At 40.0% G+C, this 23,770-nt stretch overlaps 1 protein-coding gene across 1 annotated transcript; it reads left to right on the top strand.

The window, feature by feature from the left end:
• The first annotated feature begins 95 nt into the window (after positions 1–95).
• On the top strand, positions 96–20,760 carry nsl1 (NSL1 component of MIS12 kinetochore complex). Its single transcript, XM_078557036.1, has 6 exons — positions 96–353; positions 5,384–5,468; positions 9,187–9,317; positions 12,576–12,633; positions 17,524–17,594; positions 19,597–20,760. Exons 1-6 carry the CDS (start codon positions 111–113, stop codon positions 19,876–19,878), a joined length of 870 nt encoding a protein of 289 aa, XP_078413162.1. The 5' UTR covers positions 96–110; the 3' UTR covers positions 19,879–20,760.
• Positions 20,761–23,770: the final 3,010 nt, after the last annotated feature.

The following is a 23,770-nucleotide window of genomic DNA, read 5'->3' as shown; positions in this document are numbered from 1 at the left end:
ATTAGGTCGAACCTGTACTACGTGACGTACGTTAGTTCATTAATGAATGTAATGTCAGGTCGGGCGGAACGGTTATCACAGGACGTGTTTCCCATCGGAACTGCCGAGTGATGATTCGGGCGGATGTAAGTCTGACTGAAAGAGGCACAAAGGGAGAAAGCGGCGGGAAATTCGGTTCGTGGCCCTGGCGGTTTGAGGATTTGAACCGAGCGGGAGGGAGGATGGAGGCGCGGGACGGGCGCGTGCGCTGTCACTCCAAGCGCGCGGTGATGGCAGCGCTTGAGCGGCTGGTGGGACCGTTACAGAAACGGCTAGAAAATATCCCACAGGAGGGGGAGTGGGAGGCCCGGCAGGTGAGTGTGACCGGGGACTGGGGTGGAGTAGAAATGGAAACTGGGGGCGAGTGTTTGGAGGGAGCAGGAATGGGGACCGGGGGGCGGGGGTTTGGAGGGACCAGGAATAATGCACTCTAAATACCTGTTTCAATAGTAAAGCTGTGCCATGACTATAGATATCCCTTTGATTCAAGGAACAGGATTTATAGTTGCAACCATCATTGTTTCTAGTATTGCTGAGATGATAAATTAATCTGAATGTGTTATTGGAAGCTTTGTTTAAATCAGTTGAATCAATAGCTGAAAAAATTATCTTAATTCTACAGATCTTAAGTTAAAGTTTGTTTTAAAGGTGAATTTACTGTCAAAATTATAGTTTAAAAAGTCTATGCAATAATTCTGTTAGACCTCTTTTATTTTTTTCTTTTTTTGCAATTGATACATAAATTCAATATATGCATTTTATTTATTGTATGTGCAAATTATGCATTCTACCAGAGCCACTTGGCACTTTGCCCTGTGTCCTGTATTTGGTTTAGGAATGCTGAATTTTCATCCTACAGCTCCTAATAGCTTTTATTTTGGGCAATTTTTAAAAAAATGCTCTTCAGATTTAAAACAGGGTTGCCAGTCCCTCGGGTAGGAGGTTGAAGCCAGAGAAATTAGTGGAAGTGGGACAGAGAATTCGAAACCAGCATAGAACAATATGTTGTGGATGCAACCAGGGATCAAGCTATTTTGGCTCTGGTAATGTGTAATGAGGCAGGTTTAATAAATGATCTCAGAGTAGGAAACAGTGATATAACATGGTGAAATTTAGCATTCAGTTTGAGAGTGAGAAACTTATTTTGGAAACAACTGTGCTAAACTTAAGTAAGGGTAATTACAAAGGAATGAGGGCAGAGTTGGCTGGAGTGGACTAGGAAAGGAGTTTAGCAGAAAAGACAGTTGATGAACAATGGCAGGTGTTTAAGAAAATAGTTCATGGCTCACAACAAAGATATATCCCAATGAGGAAGGAGGATTGTAGGAAGGGGATAAACCAACCATGGCTAACCAAGGAAGTTAAGGATAGTATCAAAGTGAAAGAAAAAACATACAATGTGGCAAAGATTAGTGGTAAGCCAGAGGATTGGGAGTTTTAAAAACCAACAGAAGATAACCGAAGAAATAATAGAGGGAGAAAATAAACTTTGATGGTAAACTAGCAAGTAATATAAAAACGAACAGTAAGAGCTTTTTTGAATATATAGATAGGAAGAGAGAGACCAAAGTCGATATAGCCCCCTTAGCGAATGAGGCTGGGGAAATAATAATGGGGAACCAGGAAATGGCAGAGGAGTTGAATAAATACTTTGTATCAGTCTTCATAGTAAAAGACACTAATAGCATACCAAAAATACTAAATAATCATGGGGCAAAAGTGGGGGGAGGAAATATATACAATAACTATCGCTAGAGAGAAAGTACTAGGGAAACTAATGGGGCTAAAGGCAGATAAGTCACCTGGACCTTATGGGTTGCATCCTAGGATATTAAAGGAAATAGCTGCAGAGATAGTGGATGCACTGGTAGTAATCTTCCAAGAATCCTTAGGTTCTGGAAAAATCCCAAAGGATTGGAAAACTGCCAATGTAACACCATTATTCAAAAAAGTGATGGAGACAAAAAAAGGTAAATATAGGCCAGTTATCTTAACATCTGTCATTGGGAAAATGTTGGAGTCTATTATAAAGGATGTAATAGAGCATTTAGAAATGCATAATCTAATCAAGCAGAGTCAGCATGGCTTCATGAAGGGGAAATCATGCCTGACAAATTTATTAGAATTCTTTGAGGAGTTAACAAGCAGGATAGATAAAGGGGAACCAGTAGATGTAATATGTTTGGATTTCCAAAAGGCGTTCGATAAGGCACCACAGATAAGGCTGCTTAATAAGATAAGAGCCCATGGTGTTGGGGGTAGTATATTAGCATGGTTAGAGGACTGGCTAACTAATAGAAGACAGAGAGTTGGGATACAGGGGCATTTTCAGGATGCCAAACTGTAACTAGTGGAGTGCCACAGGGGTCAGTGCTGTCACCACAATTATTTATAATATATATTAATGGCTTGGATGAGGGAAATGAATGTACTATCACCAAGTTTGCAGATGACACAAAAATAGGTGGGAAGGCAAGTGGTGAGGATGACACAAAAAGAGTCTACAGAGGGATATAGGCAGGCTAAGTGAGTGGGCAAAAACATGGCAGATGGAATATAATGTGGGAAAATGTGAGGTTATGCACTTTGGCAGGAAGAATAAAGGGGCTGAATGTTACTTAAATGGAGAAAGGCTGAAGAAAGCTGCAGCGCAGAGGGATTTGGGGGTCCTCGTGCATGAATCCCAAAAAGCTAGCATACAAGTTCAGCAGGTAATAGATGAGGCAAGTGGAATGTTGGCCTTTATTTCAAAGGGAATGGAGTATAAAAATAGGGAAGTCTTGCTAAAACTATACAAGACACTAGTTAGACCACACCTGGAATACTGTGAACAGTTTTAGTCCCCTTATTTATGGAAAGATATACTGGCATTGGAGGCAGTCCAGAGAAGGTTCCCTAGGTTGATCCCGGGTATGGAGGGATTTTCTATGAGGAGAGGTTGAATAGGTTGAGCCTGTACTCATCAGAGCTTAGAAAAATGAGAGGTGACCTTATTGAAACAAATAAGATTCTTAGGGGGCTAGACAGGATAGATGCTGAGAGGTTGTTTCCCCTTGTGGTTGAGTCTAGGACCAGAGGGCATAATCTCAGAGTAAGGGGTCACCTATTTAAGACTGAGATGAGGAGGAATTTCTTCTGAGAGTTGTTAAGCTGTGGAATTCTTTATCACAGAGGGCTGTAGAGGCTGGTTCGTTAAGTATATTCAAGGCTGAGATAGACAAATTTTTAATCAAGGGTTATGGGGAAAAGGCAGGAAAGTGGGGTTGAGGATTATCAGATCCTCCATGATCTCATTGAATGGTACAGACTCGATGGGCCGAATGGCCTACTTCTGCTCCTACTATGGACCAGAAACTCAGGGTTACACTTGAATTTTGGACAGGTGTGCTGCAAAATGATCATCAAATCTGTTTGGTTCGCTCAAAGTAGAGATCGCATCATGTGCAATGAATATTGTATACTGAATTGAAAAAAAGTAGAAGTAGATTGCTGCTCCACTTGAAAGGAGTTTTTAGGCTTCTGAATGGTGGCAAGGGAAGAAGGAAAAGTGTAGATGTTGCATCTGCACTTCTGCATGAAGGTGCTGTGGATGGGGAGAGGCAGATGGGTGTGATTGGAGAGTGGACCAGGGTGTCTGAGTGAATGATCCCTTTGGAATGCTGGGAGGAGAGGGGAAGATGTATTTGGTGGTGGAATCCTGCTGGAGGCAGAACTGGCAAAGGGTGTAGGATGGAAGGTGAGGACAAGGGGTACTCTATTGTGGTTCTGAGAGGGAGGGGAAGAGGTGAGAGCAGAAGCGCAGGAAATGTTCTGGATGTGGTCAAGAGTCTTATCAACCACAATGGAGGGTAATCTTCAGCTGAGGGCAAAAGATATCTGAGGCATTGGTATGAAAGGCACATTGTTAGATCAGATGTGAATGAAAAACTTGGGTGAATGGATTAGGGTCATTTCAGAAAACTGAGTGAGAGGAAGTGTGATCACCTTTAAAAAGCCTTCTCCAAACATATCTCCACTCAAGATTTAAGTTAACTTGCCACCCTTTCAAAAGGTTCAGGGCCCTCTGTAAAGTGCCTGATGTTTTTCTATGTTAAAGGCAGTATTAAATGTAAGTAATTGTTAGCGACCAGTTTACATACAAGATCCCACAAACAGTACAAGAGTTAAATAATCAATGTTTTTTTGTGGATGAACTGTTGTAGTAAACCCCATATGTGGAAGGAGGGAATGTAATGGACTGAGCATGGGGTAACAAAGAAATAATATTCATCGGTGCGATATTTTCATGGAAGACGTTTCTTAGTGTACCCTGTGTGGGGCAAAGAGGAGGGATAAATGTTATAGGGAACCTTTATACTATTGGGTGGGAGAGAAGAGGGTGAAAGTGTTTGAGGATCCTTGTGGTTATAGTTGTGTAATGTAATCTATCATTGTGTGGCACATGAAACTATATATGACATTCTATAATACATATGCCTAAAATATACGTAGTTTGTCCTGTGTAACATAATCTGTAATGTAAGCAATATCTGTATACTCTTAGCTTTAAGTAACGTACATAATAGAATGCCTAATATATACAATGTGCATAACCCAATCAATATATAATATTTAGTGTATTATTCAGTGTAATATATAATGTCTGGTATAAATGCAATGCCAGCTTTGTTCTTGAACTGTATAATGCACTGTATGCAAAATATGCTTGGTTAATCCGTATAGTCTCTATATAATTTATAGACAAGGGGTCAGCAATCTGGCTTTTTAACATCTCGTTTGCGGCTCCCAATCTTTTCCCGTTGGATTGCTTTAACGTGAAACAGCCTAAAATTAAATTATTTTGAATGTGCTATTAAAAGCTATTTTTCATCATGAGATACAATAGCTGAAAAATTTACCTTCATTCTGCACACAGTAAGTTAGCCTGTTTTAAAGATGACTATACTGACAAAATCAGAGTAAAAATGTCAAAAAACACGATAACAGTTCAGTCTATTTTAATTTTGATTTTGTTTCCCTATTGTTACATATATTGAATTTATATATGCACCCTACCAGAGATACTTGGCAAGTTTAATGGGAAACGATGCGCAAGTAGCACCAACTTCACAAAAATCATGAAGTAAGGACCAGATTCCGTTTTTGTAAAGCTAATGACGGAGCGGCACAAATCAGCCAACAACTTGTGGTGATTCACAATTCATGGAGTATCTTCCTCACCACAAGTTGCTGTCTGATTTGCATATTAATAAGGGCGTGAGACTTGCTGTTGTTTCTCCAGCAAATTCTGTCCCTATATAGTGATTTTTTTCGGCTTGAACATGTGCAATAATTTTTTTTGCAGATATTTGAAACTGCTGTTCAAGAGAATATCCTTGTCAATGGGCTGTTATGGCAAGAGGTCTCTGAGGAAGAGGAGCTGAGATATGGTATGGAACAAAATAAATTCAGCCCAATTTTCTTTGTAATCTCTAGATAGTAAAGAAAGGTTATTGGGGGTAGGCAGGAATGTGGGGTCGAGGTTACATTGAGATCAGCCATGACCTTATTGAATGGCGGAGCAGGTTCGAGGGGCCGAATGGCCTACTCCTCCTAATTCATATGTTCGTATATAATCAAAATATTTAGTGCAAATTGAACCATCAGATGTTCTGCTTTAAGAGAAACCAAAACCTTCCTATGCAACTTGATCACAATTCTCCTGTATCAGTCCATCTTTGGTTTTGTTCACTTAAATAAATTGAGAAAGACATTTTCTCTTAATCATGGACAGCAGCGGTTCAAGAAGGTAGCTCACCATCGCCTTCTCAAGGGCATCTGGGATGGGCAATAAATGCTGGCCAGCCAGCGAAGCTCACGTCCTGTGAATGAATAGAAGTAAATCATTCTTAAATTCCTTTCAGTTGCCCAATGTTGAGGTAAGTATAGCAAGACCTTAAGGTTGAACTAGAAAACCTATTTAACTGTATTCCAGTTTATTGAAATATATTACTAGCTGCTTTCATTTTGATATGTAAATATGCAGGCTGAGGCTCAGTCTATAAATGAGCAGACACATTTCACATTTATTTAACATTATGCACGAGTGAATAGTCTTCGGTACAAATATATTTATATTAATTGAGGCAAATAGTAAAGTTTTCAATATCAATTGGTTTAGAGAATGGGTGCTACGTGCTGTCTCTGACGGGGGGAGGGACCATCATGTCCCACTGGTCAGTCACCACCCACCTCAAGGTGGGCACCAGGACTAGATTGGTGCTGACCCTCCTTGGTTCATCTGCTTCAATATTTTGAGATTAGAGTGTCCACTAAACAAGTGGATGGGATCTGTCACACTAGGGAAACAAATGAAAAGGAAAAAGATGCCAACTCTTCAACTAACGAACTGGAATGTCAGGACCATGTGCATGAGACTTGTTGGGTGACTTGCAGCTGGTTGATAATGTGCACAAGACAGCATGATCGCCATGGAACTTGATAGGCTGAACATTGACATAGCTTCCCTACCAGTGACCAGGCTCGCCGAAAGTGGATCACTGAAAGAAAAACATTACATGTTCATCTGGCAGAGGAAAAGTTCAGAGGAAATGAGTGATCAAGGTGTAGGTTTTGCTGTAAGGAACTCTCTAATCTCAATGAATGACTAAACCCCCCACAAGGGCCTTACCTGGAGCACTGTGCTTTAATTTGATTTCTGTATCTAGAGAAGGACATACTTGCACCGAAGTGCAGCATAGATTGGTTCCTGGTATGAGGGGCTGAGTAAATTGGACCTAAATGTTCTGGAGTTTAGAAGAATGAGAGGTGACCTCATTGGAACGTACAAGATTCTGAAAGGACTTGATTGGGTAGACACAAGTTGTTTCTCCTGGCTGGGGAATCTAGAACACAGACAGAGTCTCGGGGTAAGCGGCCGATCATTTAGGACAGAGGTGAGGATAAATTTCTGAACTCGAGGGTTGTGAATCTTTGTAATTCTCTACCTGAGAAGTTTGTGGATGCTTGATCGTTGAATATATTTAAGGCTGAGAAAGACAGGGTTTTGGCCTTTCTGGGATTTGAGAAATATATATAGAATTGGCAGGAAAGTGGAGTTAAGGCTGAGGCACGTTGACCATGAATTACAGTTTGTCCCAACTCGTGCACTGAAGCCATCCAGAATGAATAGCCTATCACCGTTTGGAATGTTCCTCCGAACATCACCAAGGGAATCATAGAAATGCCCTTTTTCTGAGATGCTGGCATACAACATAGGTACATAGGCATGTATGATGTTGATTGCACTTCAAGATGATAGCTGCAGGGAGATGAGGCGCTGCAAGGTCACTACTAGCGACTCAATTGACTGTGTCAGCTGGTTGCTCACTGCGAAGCCGACACTCTGCTCTCAGCGGTCTACAATGCTCTTTCCTTGCCAGTAGAAAGTGTAATTAGCCTCTTGAATAGACTCTGGCAGATAACCTGGTTCAATGAGTGGCAATGTTGACACCAAGCTTATGTAACTCACGATCACTCGGGGCTGTCTTCCGTGCACTTGCTGTGGATTGTGGGTTGTTGTTCATGTCAGGCCACGTGGTTGTCACATTCCAGCTTCCAAGCTGAAAGGTTACCTTTTGTTTTCGGCCTAGCCATGGTTTTATGAGGTGCAGACTTGCCTAACATCTGTACTTCCCTGTCGACCTCATGGGCTGGTCTCCACAGGAAAGGTGAAAGCCTGTACATGTGAGGCCCAGTCGGTTGCGGGAGCTGCCAGAATTTGCTAATTTGAGGGAAGCGCCTATCACCTAATGGGGACTCCATCCAGATTTTGTCAGGTTTACTCCCTTAGCCATTAGCTCTTGATAATGTTTCAACATTAACAATAAGTACTGAACAAAACTGCAAAATATTATGTTAAACTTACAGAGCAGACACATGAATGACTAATGACCCAGCAAATATAAGTTGGTGCATTTTGATAAGGCAAGTAAGGAGGCCGCTTATTCATTGGTAAATAGCATCTAAATTGAGGAGGAGCAAGGGCATCTAGGGGTACACATTCACAACTTGCATTACTACTTTAAATGATTTAACAAGGCAATAAAAAAATTAAAATGAAGCACTGAAGATCATTTCTGGAAGAAAAGGATTGAAAAGTAGAAAAGTTCTGCTTAAACTTGTACAGAACCTTGGTTAGACTACATTTAAAGTACTGGTCACCATATTACTAAATGGATTTAGAGGTACTCAAAGTGCTAAAAAGATTACAAGGATATCAACTAAGAGGTTATAGCTATCAGGAAAGCCTGACCAGGCTGGGGCTCTTTTCTCCAGAAAATCGAAGGCTAAAGGGTGACCTTATAGTAGTCTATACCATAACAAATCCCTTCATAATTTTAAAGATGTTTGGACTTATGAGGGACGTCTAGATTAGAAGCCATAAATATGATGGTTGCTAATAAATTCAATAAAGAATTTAGAAGGAATTTCTTTACCCAGAGAGTGGTTGTGGTGGGAGGAAGCTTGATATATAAGTGAGGGGGAAAGTAATAGGATTTGCAGATTGGGTGTGAGGAGGCTCACATGGAGCATAAACAGCAGAGACCAGTTGGGCCAAATGGCCAGTTTCTGTGCAGCAAATCTTAGGTGACTGGTCTGTCCATAAAGTCTGCAATTGCTGTGTAGCTAGTATGTTTTTTATACATTTTAACAGTGAAGTAACTACAAATGAATATTAATGTCCAACAGCAGAAAATTACTATTAGAACAGAATTTGAGTTTCCTGGTTGTAACTAAATCTATTTAGATGAATTTTGAATTACCTTGTAAGCTAAAATGTTCAGTTGAGTGCCACTATAATATCCTGAGTACATTATTTTCTTTCTTCCTGACTCTTACTTCTACTAAACTGAATCTGTTAACCACTCTTGATTCAGTTCTACTTTTGGAAGTTCAAGAGGCCAATACTGACCCCTCTAATCTTTAAACCTCCATACTTTATCACATTATTAAAAACCACATGTTTTTTGTATTTGTTATGTCTCTAGAACCTGATTTCAACAGGTTATTTCACCAATTCCAAAAAGGCAATAACACATTAATGTCTGGCAAATGAATACTGTACTTTTTTTAATGAAATACCCTGTATCACAATTTTATTTCCAGGTAACGACATAAGGAGTTTAGATGATGACTTGGATGAATGTATTAAAGAGACAGCCTCAAAACGTAAGCAGTTTCCAAGGAAGATTGTTGGACATCTTGCTAGGACCATGAAAGCAGAAAGGGAGTCACTAGTATGTTTACCTTTTTTTGGTATCATTTGCCTTGGAATTCAATTTGTATTTGTTTGCTACAAGTGTTTTGAGTACTGTGCTTTATATATGATAGCATTTAATTCCTGTACTTGGTAAATAAATTCAATTGCATACTTTTTTTGAAACATGACAGGAGAACTGCTTCAATTGTTGTATAGCAGTAAATCCTTTCTGCACTTAAGCATGGGTATACATGTTAAAAGGGGGCAGTCTTCTAAACTCAATTACCACTTAAGCAAAGCAGTTTTGTCAAGGCAGTAACAAATTGTAATACCCTATTTTGGCACTGGAAGCCATTATAAATACATTGATTTTTTTTTAAAAAGCTAAATAGTGGATGTTTGAATTTAAGAGAAAATTATAGCTTAACATTGTGGGTACGGACGCTACGTAAATTAGAACAGAACCTTTTTGTATGTACTCCTAAGGAGGTGGGTAACTCTTGGTACAAGCATTTATCTCCAAATCTAAAACAAAGTATCTAAAACTTATTAGGCTCAAATAGCTATCTTCTTCTATATTGCTATTTTCATTTTAAGCTTTCAAATTGTCCACTATTTTTATTTAAACTTTCTTCCATCACTCGCTTCAAATTGCATACAATATTTGACAAAACCAATCTGGCCAATTACCATCATCAAGCTATTCTCAAGCATCAGAAAGTGAATGAAAGGTGTTGTCAACAGCGCTATCAAACAATAGGAGATTGCTGTAGGAGTTCCTCAGAGTAGTATCCTAAGCCCAACCATCTTCAGCTGCTTCTTCAATAACCTCCCTCCAGCAGAAGATCAGAAGCGGGGATGTTTGCTGATGATTGCAGTGTTCAGAACCATTTGCGACTCCTCAGACACTGAAGCAGTCCATGTCCATACACAGCAAGACCTGGGCAACATTCAGGCTTGGGTTGATAAGTGGCAAGTAACATTTTTGCCACATAAGGCATCTCCATCAAGAGGGTTTCTAATCGTTTTCCTTGACATTCAACGGCATTACCACCGCTGAATCCCGTTATCAACACCCTGGGGCGGGGGTTACCATTGACCAGAAACTGAACTGGACGAGCCACATAAATACTGTGGCGACAAGAGCAGGTCAGAGGCAGAGAATTCTATAACAATTAACTCACCACCTGACTCCCCAAGGCTTGCCCACCATCTACAAGGCAGGAGCATGATGGAATACACTCCAGTTGCCTGGATGAGTGCAGCTCCAACAACATTCGGGAAACTGATTGTCCTAACACAATCAGGACAAAGCAGCTGGTTTGATCAGCACTCCATGCACCAACTTAAATATTCACTCCTTCCTTCATCGACACGCAGTGGCAGCAGTGTGTACCATTATACAAGATGCACTGCAGCAACTCGCTAAGACACTTTCCAAACCTGTGATCTCTGCCACCTAGAAGGACAAGGGCAGCTGGCGCATAGGAACAGCGCCACATGCTGTTCTCCTAAAACCTCTCACCATCCTGACTTAAACTATATCGCCATTCTGTCATTGCTGCTGGATCAAAATCCTGGCACTCCCTAACAGCAATCTGAGTGTAATTGCACTGGTGCAGTACAGTGGTTCAAGAAGGTGGTTCCTGCCACCTTCTCAAGGGCAGTTAGGGATGGGCAACAAATGCTGGCCTTGCCAGCAATGCTCATGCCCCATGAAAGAATTTTTTTAAAAAGCACAAATTTTCAGCACCACAGCAGGGATGTTTGCAGCTATAGCCTTTGCTGTGTCCAGTGTGTTCAGCTGTTTCTTGATTCACATGGCATGAATTTAATTGACTGAAGACTGGCTTCTGTGATGGTGGAGGCCAAAGGGGATCATCTACTTGACTCTTCAGACTGAAGATTGTTGCAAATGCTTCAGCCTTGACTTTTGCACTCATTATAATGGCTCCATCATCATTTGAGAATGGGGATGTCCATGGATCTTCTCCAGTAGTTGGCCTCTAGCTTTATAATGGTAGAATGTGGGCTATGCCAGGACATGAGGTAGTATACAATTTCTACTGCTGTTGATGGCCCACAGCATCTCATTGATGCCCACTTTTGAGCTGCTAGGTCTGTTCTGATTCCAAATGAGTTTTTATGACAACCTGGTAGTTTCCTGGTCACCATTACTGCTATTAGCTTCTTGTAGATTTACTTAATTAACAGCCTTTAAACTCCCCAGCTAGCTGCCACATGGAATTTGAATTTGTCTCCCCAGGTTGATAGTCCAGGCCTCTAGATTACTAATCTAGTAACATAACCACTATGCTACTGTACCTGGAAATAAAGAATGTGAAGGACAGATGGGATTAAACAGGCAGAAAATGTAAAAATAATTTTCTTAAATCTGCAATATTAATTTTTTTCTGAGGGAATGATACTCTCACTTCTGAAATTTATTTTTATGTCCCAGAAAGTTGGTACAGCACTAATTTTCAACTTCTACACCATGAAAATCTCCATTTACTCTTGATTGTGCTAGCCCTAATTTTTTCCAAGGTCTTAATGCAGAACCAGTAGGCAAGTACAGCAAGTTAATATTATTACAGTGCTCTCACTGCTGAGTCTATTTGTGAGAACTTCAACTGCACACCCTGTTGAGGTGCAGGATATCTCTAAGAGCAACTTCTGAGTTTCCACATTTAAATGTGTATGCGTGTGCTCCAGGATTTGTTGTCTGATTTGTCCCATAGTAATGGTGAGTGCTGATAGACTCACCGTTATTACCATAAAACCTGGGTCTTTGTGATTAAGAACACTGCTTTTATGGGAGGAAAAACTGATCCAATTTGCTTCCTGTTCTTACATGTGATACTGAAAGAGAGAGTTACAAAAATATTTCTTATGTAGTGTGTTATGTAGTGTGCGCATGGAATGCCTTATCCAAATCAGTGAAGAAAACAATGTGTAATAGCTTTTATAAGGAAGTGGTTAAATAGTTGAAAAAGAAAAATCGAAACGGTCATGTAGAAGAGTTACAAGGAGAGTTGCAAGAAGGAGGACGACTGAGTCGACAGCTCTTTCAGTAATCCAGCTAAAGCACAATGGGACAATGGCATCCCATGCTGTAAGAATCTATGATTCCTGTTAGCTTGTATGAATGACAGAAGGGGCTGCAATTTAGACCATTCAACTGTTCAACCTGCAGGGTCTTAAAAGTGAGCCAGAGGAAAGGAGTTATTTTGATAATTAATGTTTTAACTTAGTTTTATCATTGATAATACAATGCATATTTCATTGTTTGCAGAAGCTTTATCAGCCTACTGCAACTTCCCAAATGAAACCAGAGATCCAACTAGAACAAGGTAAGCATGTGAGCACTTGTATGTTTTTCTTTCAGGCTCCAGAATCATGGAATTTTAATGGCACAGAAGGAGGCCATTGTGTTTGCACTGGCTCTTCAAATGAGCATTATGACCTAGTGCCATTATCCTGCCTTTTTCCTGTACTCCTGCGCATTGTTTCTATTCAAATAATCATCTAATGCCCTCTTGAATGCCTCGATTGAACCTGCCTCCACCGCACTTCCAGGCACTGCATTCCAGACTCCAACCACTCGTGTGAAAAAAAATTTTCTCACGTCGCATTTCCTTCTTTCACAAATCACTTTAAATCTGCGCCCTCTCATTCTTGATCCTTTTATGAGTGGGAACAGCTTCTCCCTATCTACTCTGTGCAGCCCCCTCATGATTTTGAACATCTCTATCAAATCTCCGCTTAGCCGCCTTCTCTCCAAGGGGTACAGTCCCAACCTCTCCAATCTATCCTCACAGCTGAAGTACAAGAACCATACTTGTAAACCTCTTCTGCACTCTCTCCAATGTGTTCGCATCCTTCCTATAATGTGGCGCCCAGAACTGTGCACAATACTCCAGTTGAGGTCTAACAAGTGTCTTATACAAATTCAGCATTACCTCCCTGCTGTTGTTCATTATGCACCTATTGATAATAAAGCCCAGGATATTATATGCTTTATTAACTGCTCTCTCCACCTGTCCTGCCACCTTCAATGATCTATGTACATATACACCCGGGCTTCTGCTTCTGCACCTCTTTCAAAATTTCACCCCTTGTCTGTCCATGTTCTTCCTACCAAAATGCATCACCCCACACCTCTCCGCAATGAACTTTATCTGCCCACTCCACCAACTTGCCTAAGTCCTCCTGAAGCTCCACACTGTCCTCCTCGTAGCTCACAACAATCCTAAGCTTAGTATCACCCACAAACTTTGAAATTGTTCCCTGCACACCAAGATCTAGATGATTGATTAATATATATCAGGAAAACCCTAGTTATTTGCTACCCGCTAAACTATAACCTATTAGTTTTAATATTAGTTTTATTAGAAAAAATTAAGAATGAATATTAGCTGTATTTGTGGATTGGTGTTGTGTCTCTTGCTCTTCTGAAATAATCTTCTGGAACCATGTGTATGGTAGATTGCCAGCTTCTCGAGACACTAACTTTCTTTTACCCAGCTACTAAATGACATTTTTCTTCCCTTCGTTCTTTTGCGAAGGGGCAAAATGTTTGGCCTTTACCCAGCACCTCCCTGTCCAATAAGAGCTAAAATCATACATTTCAACAACTTGCGTTTATGTAGTGCAAACATCTACAGAAGTGTTATCGGACAAAATTTGAACCAATGGTAAAAAGCTTTGATAAATAGGTAGATTTTATGGAGCATCTTTAAAGAAAGAGAGGTAGAGATGAGACATTTAAGGCTGAAATTGCAGAACTTCAGGTCTAGGAAGCTGAAGGCAAGGTCTTTAATGGTAGTTTGAAATAAAATTAGCAATGTGGGAGAGACCAGAATTGGAGGAGTGCAGCGATCTTAGAGATTTCAGAGAAGAGAGGGGTGAGATCAATGGAAGGAGTTGAAAACAAAAGTGATCGTTTTAAATTCAAGGCATTGCAAGACTAGGAGTTAATGTAGGTCAATGAGTACAGAATGTTACACTCCAGAAAACCAGGTGATAAGGTAAAAACTGAAGCCATTCTTTACCTCTTTCCATAAGTATTTATTTACAAGAGATACACATTACTAACAGGCATCTCCTAACCCAACAAGCACCGTTTTAGTCTGTTCCTTTTTTATACCTGGTCCACTCCTCATCTCCTTCCCACGGCAGATTCCCATGCAATTACGGAAGGTGCAACACCTGTCCCTTTACCTTCCCCCTTCTCAACGTCCAAGGCCCCAAACACCCCTTTCAGGTGAAGCAGCGCTCGTCTCTACTTTGGGGAGACTAAACGCAGACCGGGTGACTGCTTTGCGGAACACCTTCGCTCAGTGCATAAGCATGACCCAGACCTTCCTGTCACTCACCATTTCCGCACACCGTCTTGCGCTCATGCCCACATGTCTGTCCTTTGCCTTCTGCAATGTTCCAGTGAAGCCCAATGCAAACTGGAGGAACAGCACCTCATCTTCCGAATAGGCACTTTACAGCTTTCCAGACTTAATGTTGAGTTCAACAACTTCAGACCATGAACTCTCTTCTCCATCTTTACCCCTTTTTTAATCCAATTGTTTTATTTTTATTTATTTTAATCTATTTATTCATTTTTTTTTATCCCTTTTTCCCCAACCCCCACTCCCCACAGAGTCATCAGTCACTTGTCCCTATGTTGTTCTTTCAGAGCACTGACACTTGTTCTGCTAGTAACACATTCTGCTATACTACCTTTATGGCACTGCCAGCACCTTCTTTAGTCTTTAACGCTACCATCAACACTCCCTTTGTTTTGTATCCATGACATCTTTGTCAATCTCTCCTGAGCTCCCACCTCCCCCTGACCTTCTATTTTGCTCCACCTCACCTTAAACAGTATAAAATCCATCACATTTCTACTTCTCTTTAGCTCAGAAGAGTCATATGGACTCAATGTTAACCCTGTTTCTCTCTCTCCACGGATGCTGCCAGACTTGCTGAATTTTTCCAGCATTTTTTGTTTTTATTTCAGGTTTCCAGCATCTGTAGTATTTTGCTTTTACCTATTTTAGGCCTTTCTCACAAAAAATGTGCATTTATTGGGAAATTAATGAATTTCTAGTTAATGCACACCACTTGCATGCAATTAAATAAATTAATGTACAATGAACAGAGTTAATTGGTGACCAGGAGTTAGGATGAGTTGAAATAGAATGAGTTGGGCAACAGAGTTTTGAATGAGCTCAAGTTTAGAGAGAGTAGAAGGTGAGAGGCTGACCAGGATAGCATCAGAATAGTTGAGGCTAAAGGTAACAAAGACATGGAGGAAAATTTCAGCAGTGGATGATCTGAGGCAGGGATGGGGACAGGCAATGTTACAGAGGCAGAAATAGGCAGTCTTGGCACCGAAGAGGACATGAGTTCAAAAGCTTAACTCTGTAAAATAGGATGCCAACATTCTGTTTGGGTCTCAGATGGTGACCAGGGAGAGGGATTGAGACAGTGTCTGTAAAGTGCAGTTTGTGGTGGGACTGAAGACAACGGATTTGATCTTTCCAATATTTAGTTTGAGGATATTTCCACTCATCTGGCAAATCAGAGACAGTAGAGGGGTTGAACAAGGTGGTTATTTTTTAATTCTTTCATGGGTTGGTGGGTGTTGCTGGCAAAGCCAACATTTGTAGCCCATTCCTTAATCAGTGGGACAGGACATAACCAGGAATGGTGATGGTGGTGTCCAGGACATTGGCTGTAAGATATGATCTTACAAGTATGACAATGATGGGCTGTTACTTGACAAATGTGTGGGACAGTTCTCCCAATTTTGACACAAGCCCCCAAATATTAGTGAAGAGGGATTGGCAGGTCGATGATGCTGGCAGTGCTGTTGTCATTTCTGATGGCTAAGCCAATGCCAGGCAGTCTGTACAGTTTTATTCTTTTTTGAATTTTTTTGAATTTTCTGTAGCAGTTTGGTATGATTGAGTAGGCCATTTCACAGGGCGCTAAGAGTCAACCACATTGCTATGGGTCTGGAGTCACGTAGACCAAACCAGGTAAGGTTTCCTTCCCTAAAGGACATTAGTGAATCAAATGGGTTTTTATGACAATCGAAGAGAGAGTTTCAAGACACCATTGCTGGGATTAGCTTTCAATTCCAGATTCTTTTATTAATTAAATTTATTAAGTATTTTTTTAAATTCCATCAGCTGCCCTGGTGAGATTTGAACCAAAACCCCAGGCATCAGCCTGGTACCCTGGATTACTTATTCAGTGACATTACCACGACACCACCGCCACCCCAAGTAGTCAGGCAGACCTGAGCATCATCAGCATACTTGAAAAACTTCACATTTTTGGGCAGTGTGGCCAAGAGAAAGTGTGTGAATGAGAAATAGGGGCACTAGGGGCAAATGTTGGTGCTCTATTATACCACTATTCTATTGGGGTGTCCTTTTAGAAAACAATGATAGCGCAATCATTTTTTCTTAAATAGTTACGTTTAAGTTAACTTTAAGATAAAAGCAAAAAACTGCAGATGCTGGAAATCCGAAACAAAAACAAAAATGCCTGGGAAAACTCAGCAGGTCTGACAGCATCTGCGGAGAGGAATACAGTTAACGTTTCAAGTCCGTATGACTCTTCACCAGAACTAAGGAAAAATAGAAAAGAGGTGAAATATAAGATGGTTTAAGGAGGGGTGGGACCGGTAGAGCTTGATAGAGGGCTAGTGATAGGTGGGGATTTCCAAAAGATGTCATAGACAAAAGGACCAAGAGGTGTTGACGGTGGTGATATTTTTGTTTTTGTTTAAGTTTAAATTTGCTTATTGCACAGATAATATTCAATATTGTGTCTGATCTGTCAATTGTATAGTGAGCATTTGTTACAAAAATTTGACACGTGGTTTTGAGCACATTTATTGTAGATGTAACTTTAATATGTAATTTCTAGGACAAAAATTGTGTGTAAACTGTAGCAATTGTTGTAGAATAAATATAAACGGGCTAGATGGATAATTATGGAGTTCTGTTTGATTATCTTTGGGGTCAAGAACTACTTACTCAGGTGATTAAATGGATCCATAAAGTACCCTTACAGGGTAGATAATGTGTTTTGTGGAAAGATTTGAGCTTGAGGCTTTGCGGAGTAGTTTCCTCCTGATTTTAGAAAAATCCTGAGCCACGGTGATTGCCAACTTTTATATACCTGATGTGTAATATATTTTTAACTAATATATTTTGCAAATGCATTTTTAGTAGCGCCCAAGGAGACAGAGTTGGTGAGAATTGCATCAAACCTTTCTCAAGATATGAGTGATGTTATGAAGGTAAGAATTCAAGAGCAATCTGTTTATTAATTCTTCATCTATCTAAAGGAGGTTCGATTAGTAGTTCAGCTTAACAAATTTCAGGAGTTCCAATTTTTTTTGGACTGTAAGATCTTAACTGGAGCCTTTGGAGGAACCATTTACAAGCATTTAGTTTCAGACAACTTTAGACAAATCACCCTACCTCTAATCTGGTATTGTTTTAATTCCTTCTCCAGTACAGTGTTCTTGGCTAATTATAATACTGCACTATTAAATGTGTATTAGGTTGCTAAGATTTCCTTAAAATGAAATGGATAGTTGAGAATTAAAGTGGCTGTGTTCACATACTGTGTCCAGTGATATAACTATGTATGTATACATTCTTGTAGTGGATGTAGCAAAAGAAACTTCCAAATTTTGTGTGTGTGTTAATTGGTTGTCTTGAGTCCAGGATGTACAGTTTGGTTTGAATTAAGAGCCGATTCTTCCTTTGCAGTACATAATTTTGCCTGTAGTTAGAAGCATTCACATTTTAAAAAATTTGCACAAATAATTTTATCCACTAAGTGGTAATTTTAAGAAATCAGAAACTACAACTGTACCCATGTACAGCTCCACCCAATGACTGGGGTTGTATAGTGAAACAATGAGCCATAACTTTCATGTTCCAGGGCTGTGCATCTGGGTGGGGAGGGGGTGCCCCGAAGATGTGCTAGGGAAACCCCCTGCCCGGGAAGTCCAGGTAAGGATTGCATGGCAATTGCCCGGGAAATTTAAACTTCCAATTGCCCTGCACTGGAAACCATCCGAAAATGAGATTCAAACCACAAACGTTTAGTGGTTCCAACTGTCTGCAATAGTTACGCAGAAAAGTTAGAAGAATTAAAACCATTTCTAGCTTCTGGATAACTATAGCACTGACTCATTCCAACCCCCCCGCCCCACCACCCTCCCATGGGACTCCGACTAAACCCTCCCGCCACCCGACCATAAAAATGGGGGCCTGGCTTCCTTACCTGCGACTGAGCTGCCCTTGCCTTTAGACCCTGGGACATTGCTGCACTACACGGATCTCGCCCGGTCTGAGTCAGAAGGTCGGGTGAGATAGGATTGCCTGGAAGTAATTTTGAGCAGAGTGAGTGGCAATCCGACTCAATTCCACTCCATCGTAAGTTATGGCTCAGCCCATATCTCATTATTAAAGTCTGTTACAGTGGCAAGAGTTGAGTACTAATTTTGTAAAGCTTCCTGAATAGGATCATTTCAAAAGGCGCATTCTTCTAAAATGAAATGAAAAGTTTGAAAAATACAGAAAGTAAATTAGATGAGAACCCTCATTAGCTCAATGAGTAGTTGGGCCACTCTGACCAATAAGGTGCTAGGTTCAGTCCCTAATCGTTACTGAATTAGCTAATTTCAGCTAGGGCGCATCAATTGGCTTCAACATCAATGGCATAAACTGGCATGGCTTCCTACTGTTGTTCAATGGCTCCTGCTGAAAGTAAGCATATGTAGATAGGAATGTGTTTGGCCATGATGTCCCATGCAATGCAATGGACTAGTGGTTATAATACTGAACTAGCATTAAGATCGCATAGTGGCAGGTTGTGAAATTGAATTCAATAAATCTAATTATTTGTTGGCAAACGCCACAAATTAATGATAAACTGCGTGATTGTCGCAAAAATGCAACTAGTTCACTGGTCAGGTAAAGGAACCTGCTGTCCAGACTGGCTTATACACTTATATCCAGCCCCATACCATGTGGTTAATTCTCAGTGTCCCTGGGGCAAAAAGGGATGAGCAGTAAACAGATGGCCAGTGTTGTCCCACAGCTCAAGAACAAAAAAAAATGATCTTCTGTAAATGCTGTTGAAACTTATGTGAATAAAGGCTAACTGAATGTGACTGACACCTGTGCAATTGTATACACAGTGAGGATGAAGTGTTATGTAGTTCTTTCTGGTGTACATAATTGTGATGTAAAAGTACTAATAACTATGCCATTTTGTTCCCCAAGCATTTACCAACATTTATGGAGAAAGCGGAAGGATTTTTGCAAACCCTAAGTCTCGTTCCCATTATGAAGCAATCCCAGACAAATAAGGCAATCTTCTCACCCCACACAAAGGTGTGCTTCCAAAATAGCAATGAACAAGCTCTTCCATTTGGAAAAACCGATGTCACTCCCATAGAGACTAATAATAAGAATTTGCTGAAGAATCGTAGGTCACAGAAAAGAAAAGCGGATTCTTGCATTAATCAAAAATACCCAAAGCGAAGACTGCATCTCAGCCAGTAAAACTGCAAAATATTCAATGTCAAAAGACAACTTGTCCATTTCTGTATATAGCATACAATTACATTTTTTTTTAGGTGTTTCTAGCCCAGTTCAACAAAAGTTAGGTAGCTCAGTTTGCAAGTGGTTAGAGTACTATCAGCAGAGGTATATGACCAAAATATCCTATTCATGTTAGCCAAGTGATAGTGTGCAACACTAGGCAGAGGTCTAAAAGTGAGAAAATGGAAAATTAAGTAGTTTTAAGAATTGTCTAAATAGATGCAACTTAAAGCAAATTTCCCACCTTATTTACATTTGCAAAAGGAGATTGACTTAGATTTGAATTAAACATTAAGTTTAACTTCAGGTTTTTTGTATTTCAAAAATCCCTTGATTCAATTCTGTATAATGTTATAGAGATCCATTTCTATTTTAAGACTACAAAATCCCCTGTAGACAAGATTTTTAATGTGTATAAAATGGCTTAATTTTTGTATTGATTACTTTTTATCTTTTACTCTGCTTTGTCAGTTTATTCACTTTTAACTGAACCTATGTGATTTTCTGTTCTCAAGCAATGTATAATTGTGACTCATGCCAGTTCACGTTCAGCAAACATTGATTCGGTTAAAGTAAGCTTGTATAAATGTATGGAAAATCTAAAGAAATGAAAATTGTTAATATAAATGGACGCTATGAAATGTAATAGTGTTGAATGGTGACTTTCTAACTCAGATGTCTTTTGTATAAGATAAGGTTTATTTAATAAAAAATGGCATAACTTTAATTGTGCCTAATTTTTTTGAAATATTATAAAGATCAAAAATTGTATATTCCCAATGTCTGTCTGATTGTATGTTTCCTTTTTTTGTAATTTTAAATAAATTTATGAAATATAAAATATATTGTAAAGCTATATTTTTCTTAGTTAAAAGCTGGCAGATTTTTTAGAGGGCGCAATGCTTTATAACAGGAACATTGTAGCTTTTTTTATTTGTTCATGGGATGTGAGCATCACTAGCAAGGTCAGCATTTATTACCCTTGAGAAGGTGCTGGTGAGCTGCATTCTTGAACCACTGCAGTCAATGTGGTGTAAGTGTACCCACAATGCTATTAGGGAGTGGGTTCCAGGATTTTGACCCATTGACAGTGAAGGAATAGCGATATAGTTCCAAGCCAGGATGGTGTGTGGTCATGTTCTCATGCGTCTGCTGCCCTTGTTCTAGGTGGTAGAGGTCTTAGGTTTGGAAGCTACAGTTGAAGAACCCTTGACAAGTCGCTGCAGTTGCCACACTGCACTGGTGGTGAAGGGAGTGAAAATTTTGAAGTTGGTGGATGGGGTGCTGATCAGGCAGGATGTGTTGGCCTGGATGGTGTTGAGCATGAGTGTTTTTGGCGCTGCATTCATCAGGCAAGTGGAGAGTATTCCATCATACTCCTGATTTGTGTCTTGTAAATGGTGAACAGGCTTTGGAGAGTCTCACATGCTGCAGAATTCCCAGCTTCTGACCTGCCTTTGGAGCCACAGTATTTATATGGCTGGTCAATGGTGACTCCCAAGGTGGTGTTTTCAGGCAGGGAGGTGGGAGGAGAGTGGTGGTGTTCAGAAATGGTATTGCTGTTGAGATGGTCATTGCCTGGCAATCATCAGCAAAAATCCCCACTTCTGAGCTTATGTTACAGGGAAGGTCATTGATGAAGCAGGCACATTGGGCTTAGGATACTACCCTGAGGAAGCCAGCAGTTGATGTCCTGGGGTTGAGATGATAGCGCTCCAACACCAACAGTTTTCCTTTGTCCTAGATATGACTCTAGCCACTGAAGTATTTTCCCCCTGGTTTCCACTGACTTCAATTTTACTAGGGCTCCTTGATGCCACACTACATCAAATGCTGTCTTTATGTCAAGGACAGTCACTGTCGTCTCATATAGTACACAATGCTATAGTGGACTTGTGGCCTTGCTTTTAGTTATTCTAGAGTCTGAAATGGTTCTGTTCTGGAGCCAACCAAATTTATCCCTTTTAAGACCAGTGCTACATGTGCTCCCTTTGGCAATCCAAGCAAACAAATGTATGAGAATTGCTCAGGTTAATTACTGATCAATAAATTACAGGTCAATAACTTCAAAATATATAATTTTGTACTTAATATGTTTGGTGTGTAACTGCTCCAAGATGTATTTTATATAGAATTTAAATAAAAACTCAAACTTGCTACTTTTGGTGTCCATCTCCCTAGCTCCATTTTTTAAAAAACCTATAGTTTCCGCAATTACTCTTGTTTTTGTCCTTTCTGTAAGTTTACTGCCCCCCCCCACCCCGGATATCAATATGCCCACCAACTTCTCCATCTCTTTGCTCTTTGGTTGGAGGGAGGAATCTCTGGGGCAACCCTCACCGTGCAAGTGAGTTTTGAGGATTAGAAACTATCCACCTGGAAAAGGGGGGGAAAAAAGTGAACTATCGTAAACGACTTTGGACTGGTTCCAAGAGAATTAAGTGCTCATTGAAAGGGACAGGTCAGGTTGAATCCAGAATGCAACAACCACGTCAGATTAGACTCTACCTGAAAAGCAATACCACAAGAAATCTCTTCTCATGTGGGTTCAGTATGTGGTATTGCTCTTCTTTAGAATCGAGACTTTACATTGTCAACAGGTGTTGACTTGTAAACATAGTCTGTGAACCACTTCTATAAAAGCAAAATACTGCGGATGCTGGAAATCTGAAACAAAAATAAAAATAGCTGGGAAAACTCAGCAGGTCTGACAGCATCTATGGAGAAATCCTGTCGGAGAAAAGAGCAATACTTCTTCAAGGTAGGCATTCCCGGAAGAGAAGTGGCAGTCAATTAAACACTAAGATAAAAGCAAAATACTGCGGATGCTGGAAATCTGAAACAAAAAAATAGCTGAAAAAACTCAGCAAGTCTGACTACTTTGTTCAGGTTTTAGCTCTGGATCTCCATTCTTCCATTGCTATAATTTTTTTTTCTTATTGTACAGATTGTAAATGAGAAGTTTAACTTTTAACAAATTTCCAAGCTAACCTCCATTAAGGCAACAGCAACCCATAGGCTTAACCAGACACCAGGAAAAGCATTTTCACCTTATGAGTTCAGAATTAGGTTCCTGTGGGAACAATTGAAGGCTTACAGCTGCTGTTGATCCCACATTGCGTCTGCCCTGTGCGCACACAACTACTGAAGTTATACCTAGCACTGCTCATTGAATGTAAATTCTCATTGTATCACCGGCCTCTTTGAACTCCACCTTTTAACAATAAAACCCCTTACATAGTACCAATTTTATTAGTAATATAAACATATTTCTTGGTATCTGCTAGCTAGGTGGTGGTTTTCACCCCACTTCTTGAATGCTCTATTCATAAAATGCAAATGCACTCTATCTCTCTTACATATCAAAACTAGTATACATTAAAGCACCCAGATTACTGGCTTTAATCCAATTAAGACACACCCACAGACTAAACCTCAATTTTAAAATAACATTTTCCAATAATATATACATTAATAGCTTCATGACAGTCAGTCTGTGGTTTTTGTCTTTTTAATCTCAGAAGTATGAGCTTTTGACTCTTTGGGCACCTTTTGAGTCTGACATGTTCCAGAATATTATGAACTTTCAGTTAATACTTGAAAATTTTGAACATAAAAAGCCAATAAAATGGCTGCTGCAAATCATGTGACTTTTGGAATTTTAAACTCCAGACAGTCCTGAGTCTCAAGTAGATACCTAACTAAATATGGACATTCACAGTCTTCTATGGAATTCACATAACCCTTTGTTTAAGGATGGACCAACAACAAAGGAACTATAGCACTCCAGCTGGCTCATCCATCTATTTTGCTATGGACAAAAGAAACATCAAAACACAGTGTGTTAGACAAA

This window comes from Cetorhinus maximus, chromosome 14, assembly GCF_964194155.1.
Source record: "Cetorhinus maximus chromosome 14, sCetMax3.hap1.1, whole genome shotgun sequence".
Classification (NCBI taxonomy): Eukaryota; Metazoa; Chordata; class Chondrichthyes; order Lamniformes; family Cetorhinidae; genus Cetorhinus; species Cetorhinus maximus.
This window is presented reverse-complemented; position numbering and strand designations above follow the sequence as displayed.

Coding starts and splice junctions, on each gene's coding strand:
- nsl1 (XM_078557036.1), top strand. CDS start 111: ATGATTCGGGCGGATGTAAGTCTGACTGAAAGAGGCACAAAGGGAGAA. Junction 5,469..9,186: donor GGAAGAGGAGCTGAGATATG/GTATGGAACAAA, acceptor TTTTATTTCCAG/GTAACGACATAAGGAGTTTA. Junction 12,634..17,523: donor AGAGATCCAACTAGAACAAG/GTAAGCATGTGA, acceptor ATGCATTTTTAG/TAGCGCCCAAGGAGACAGAG.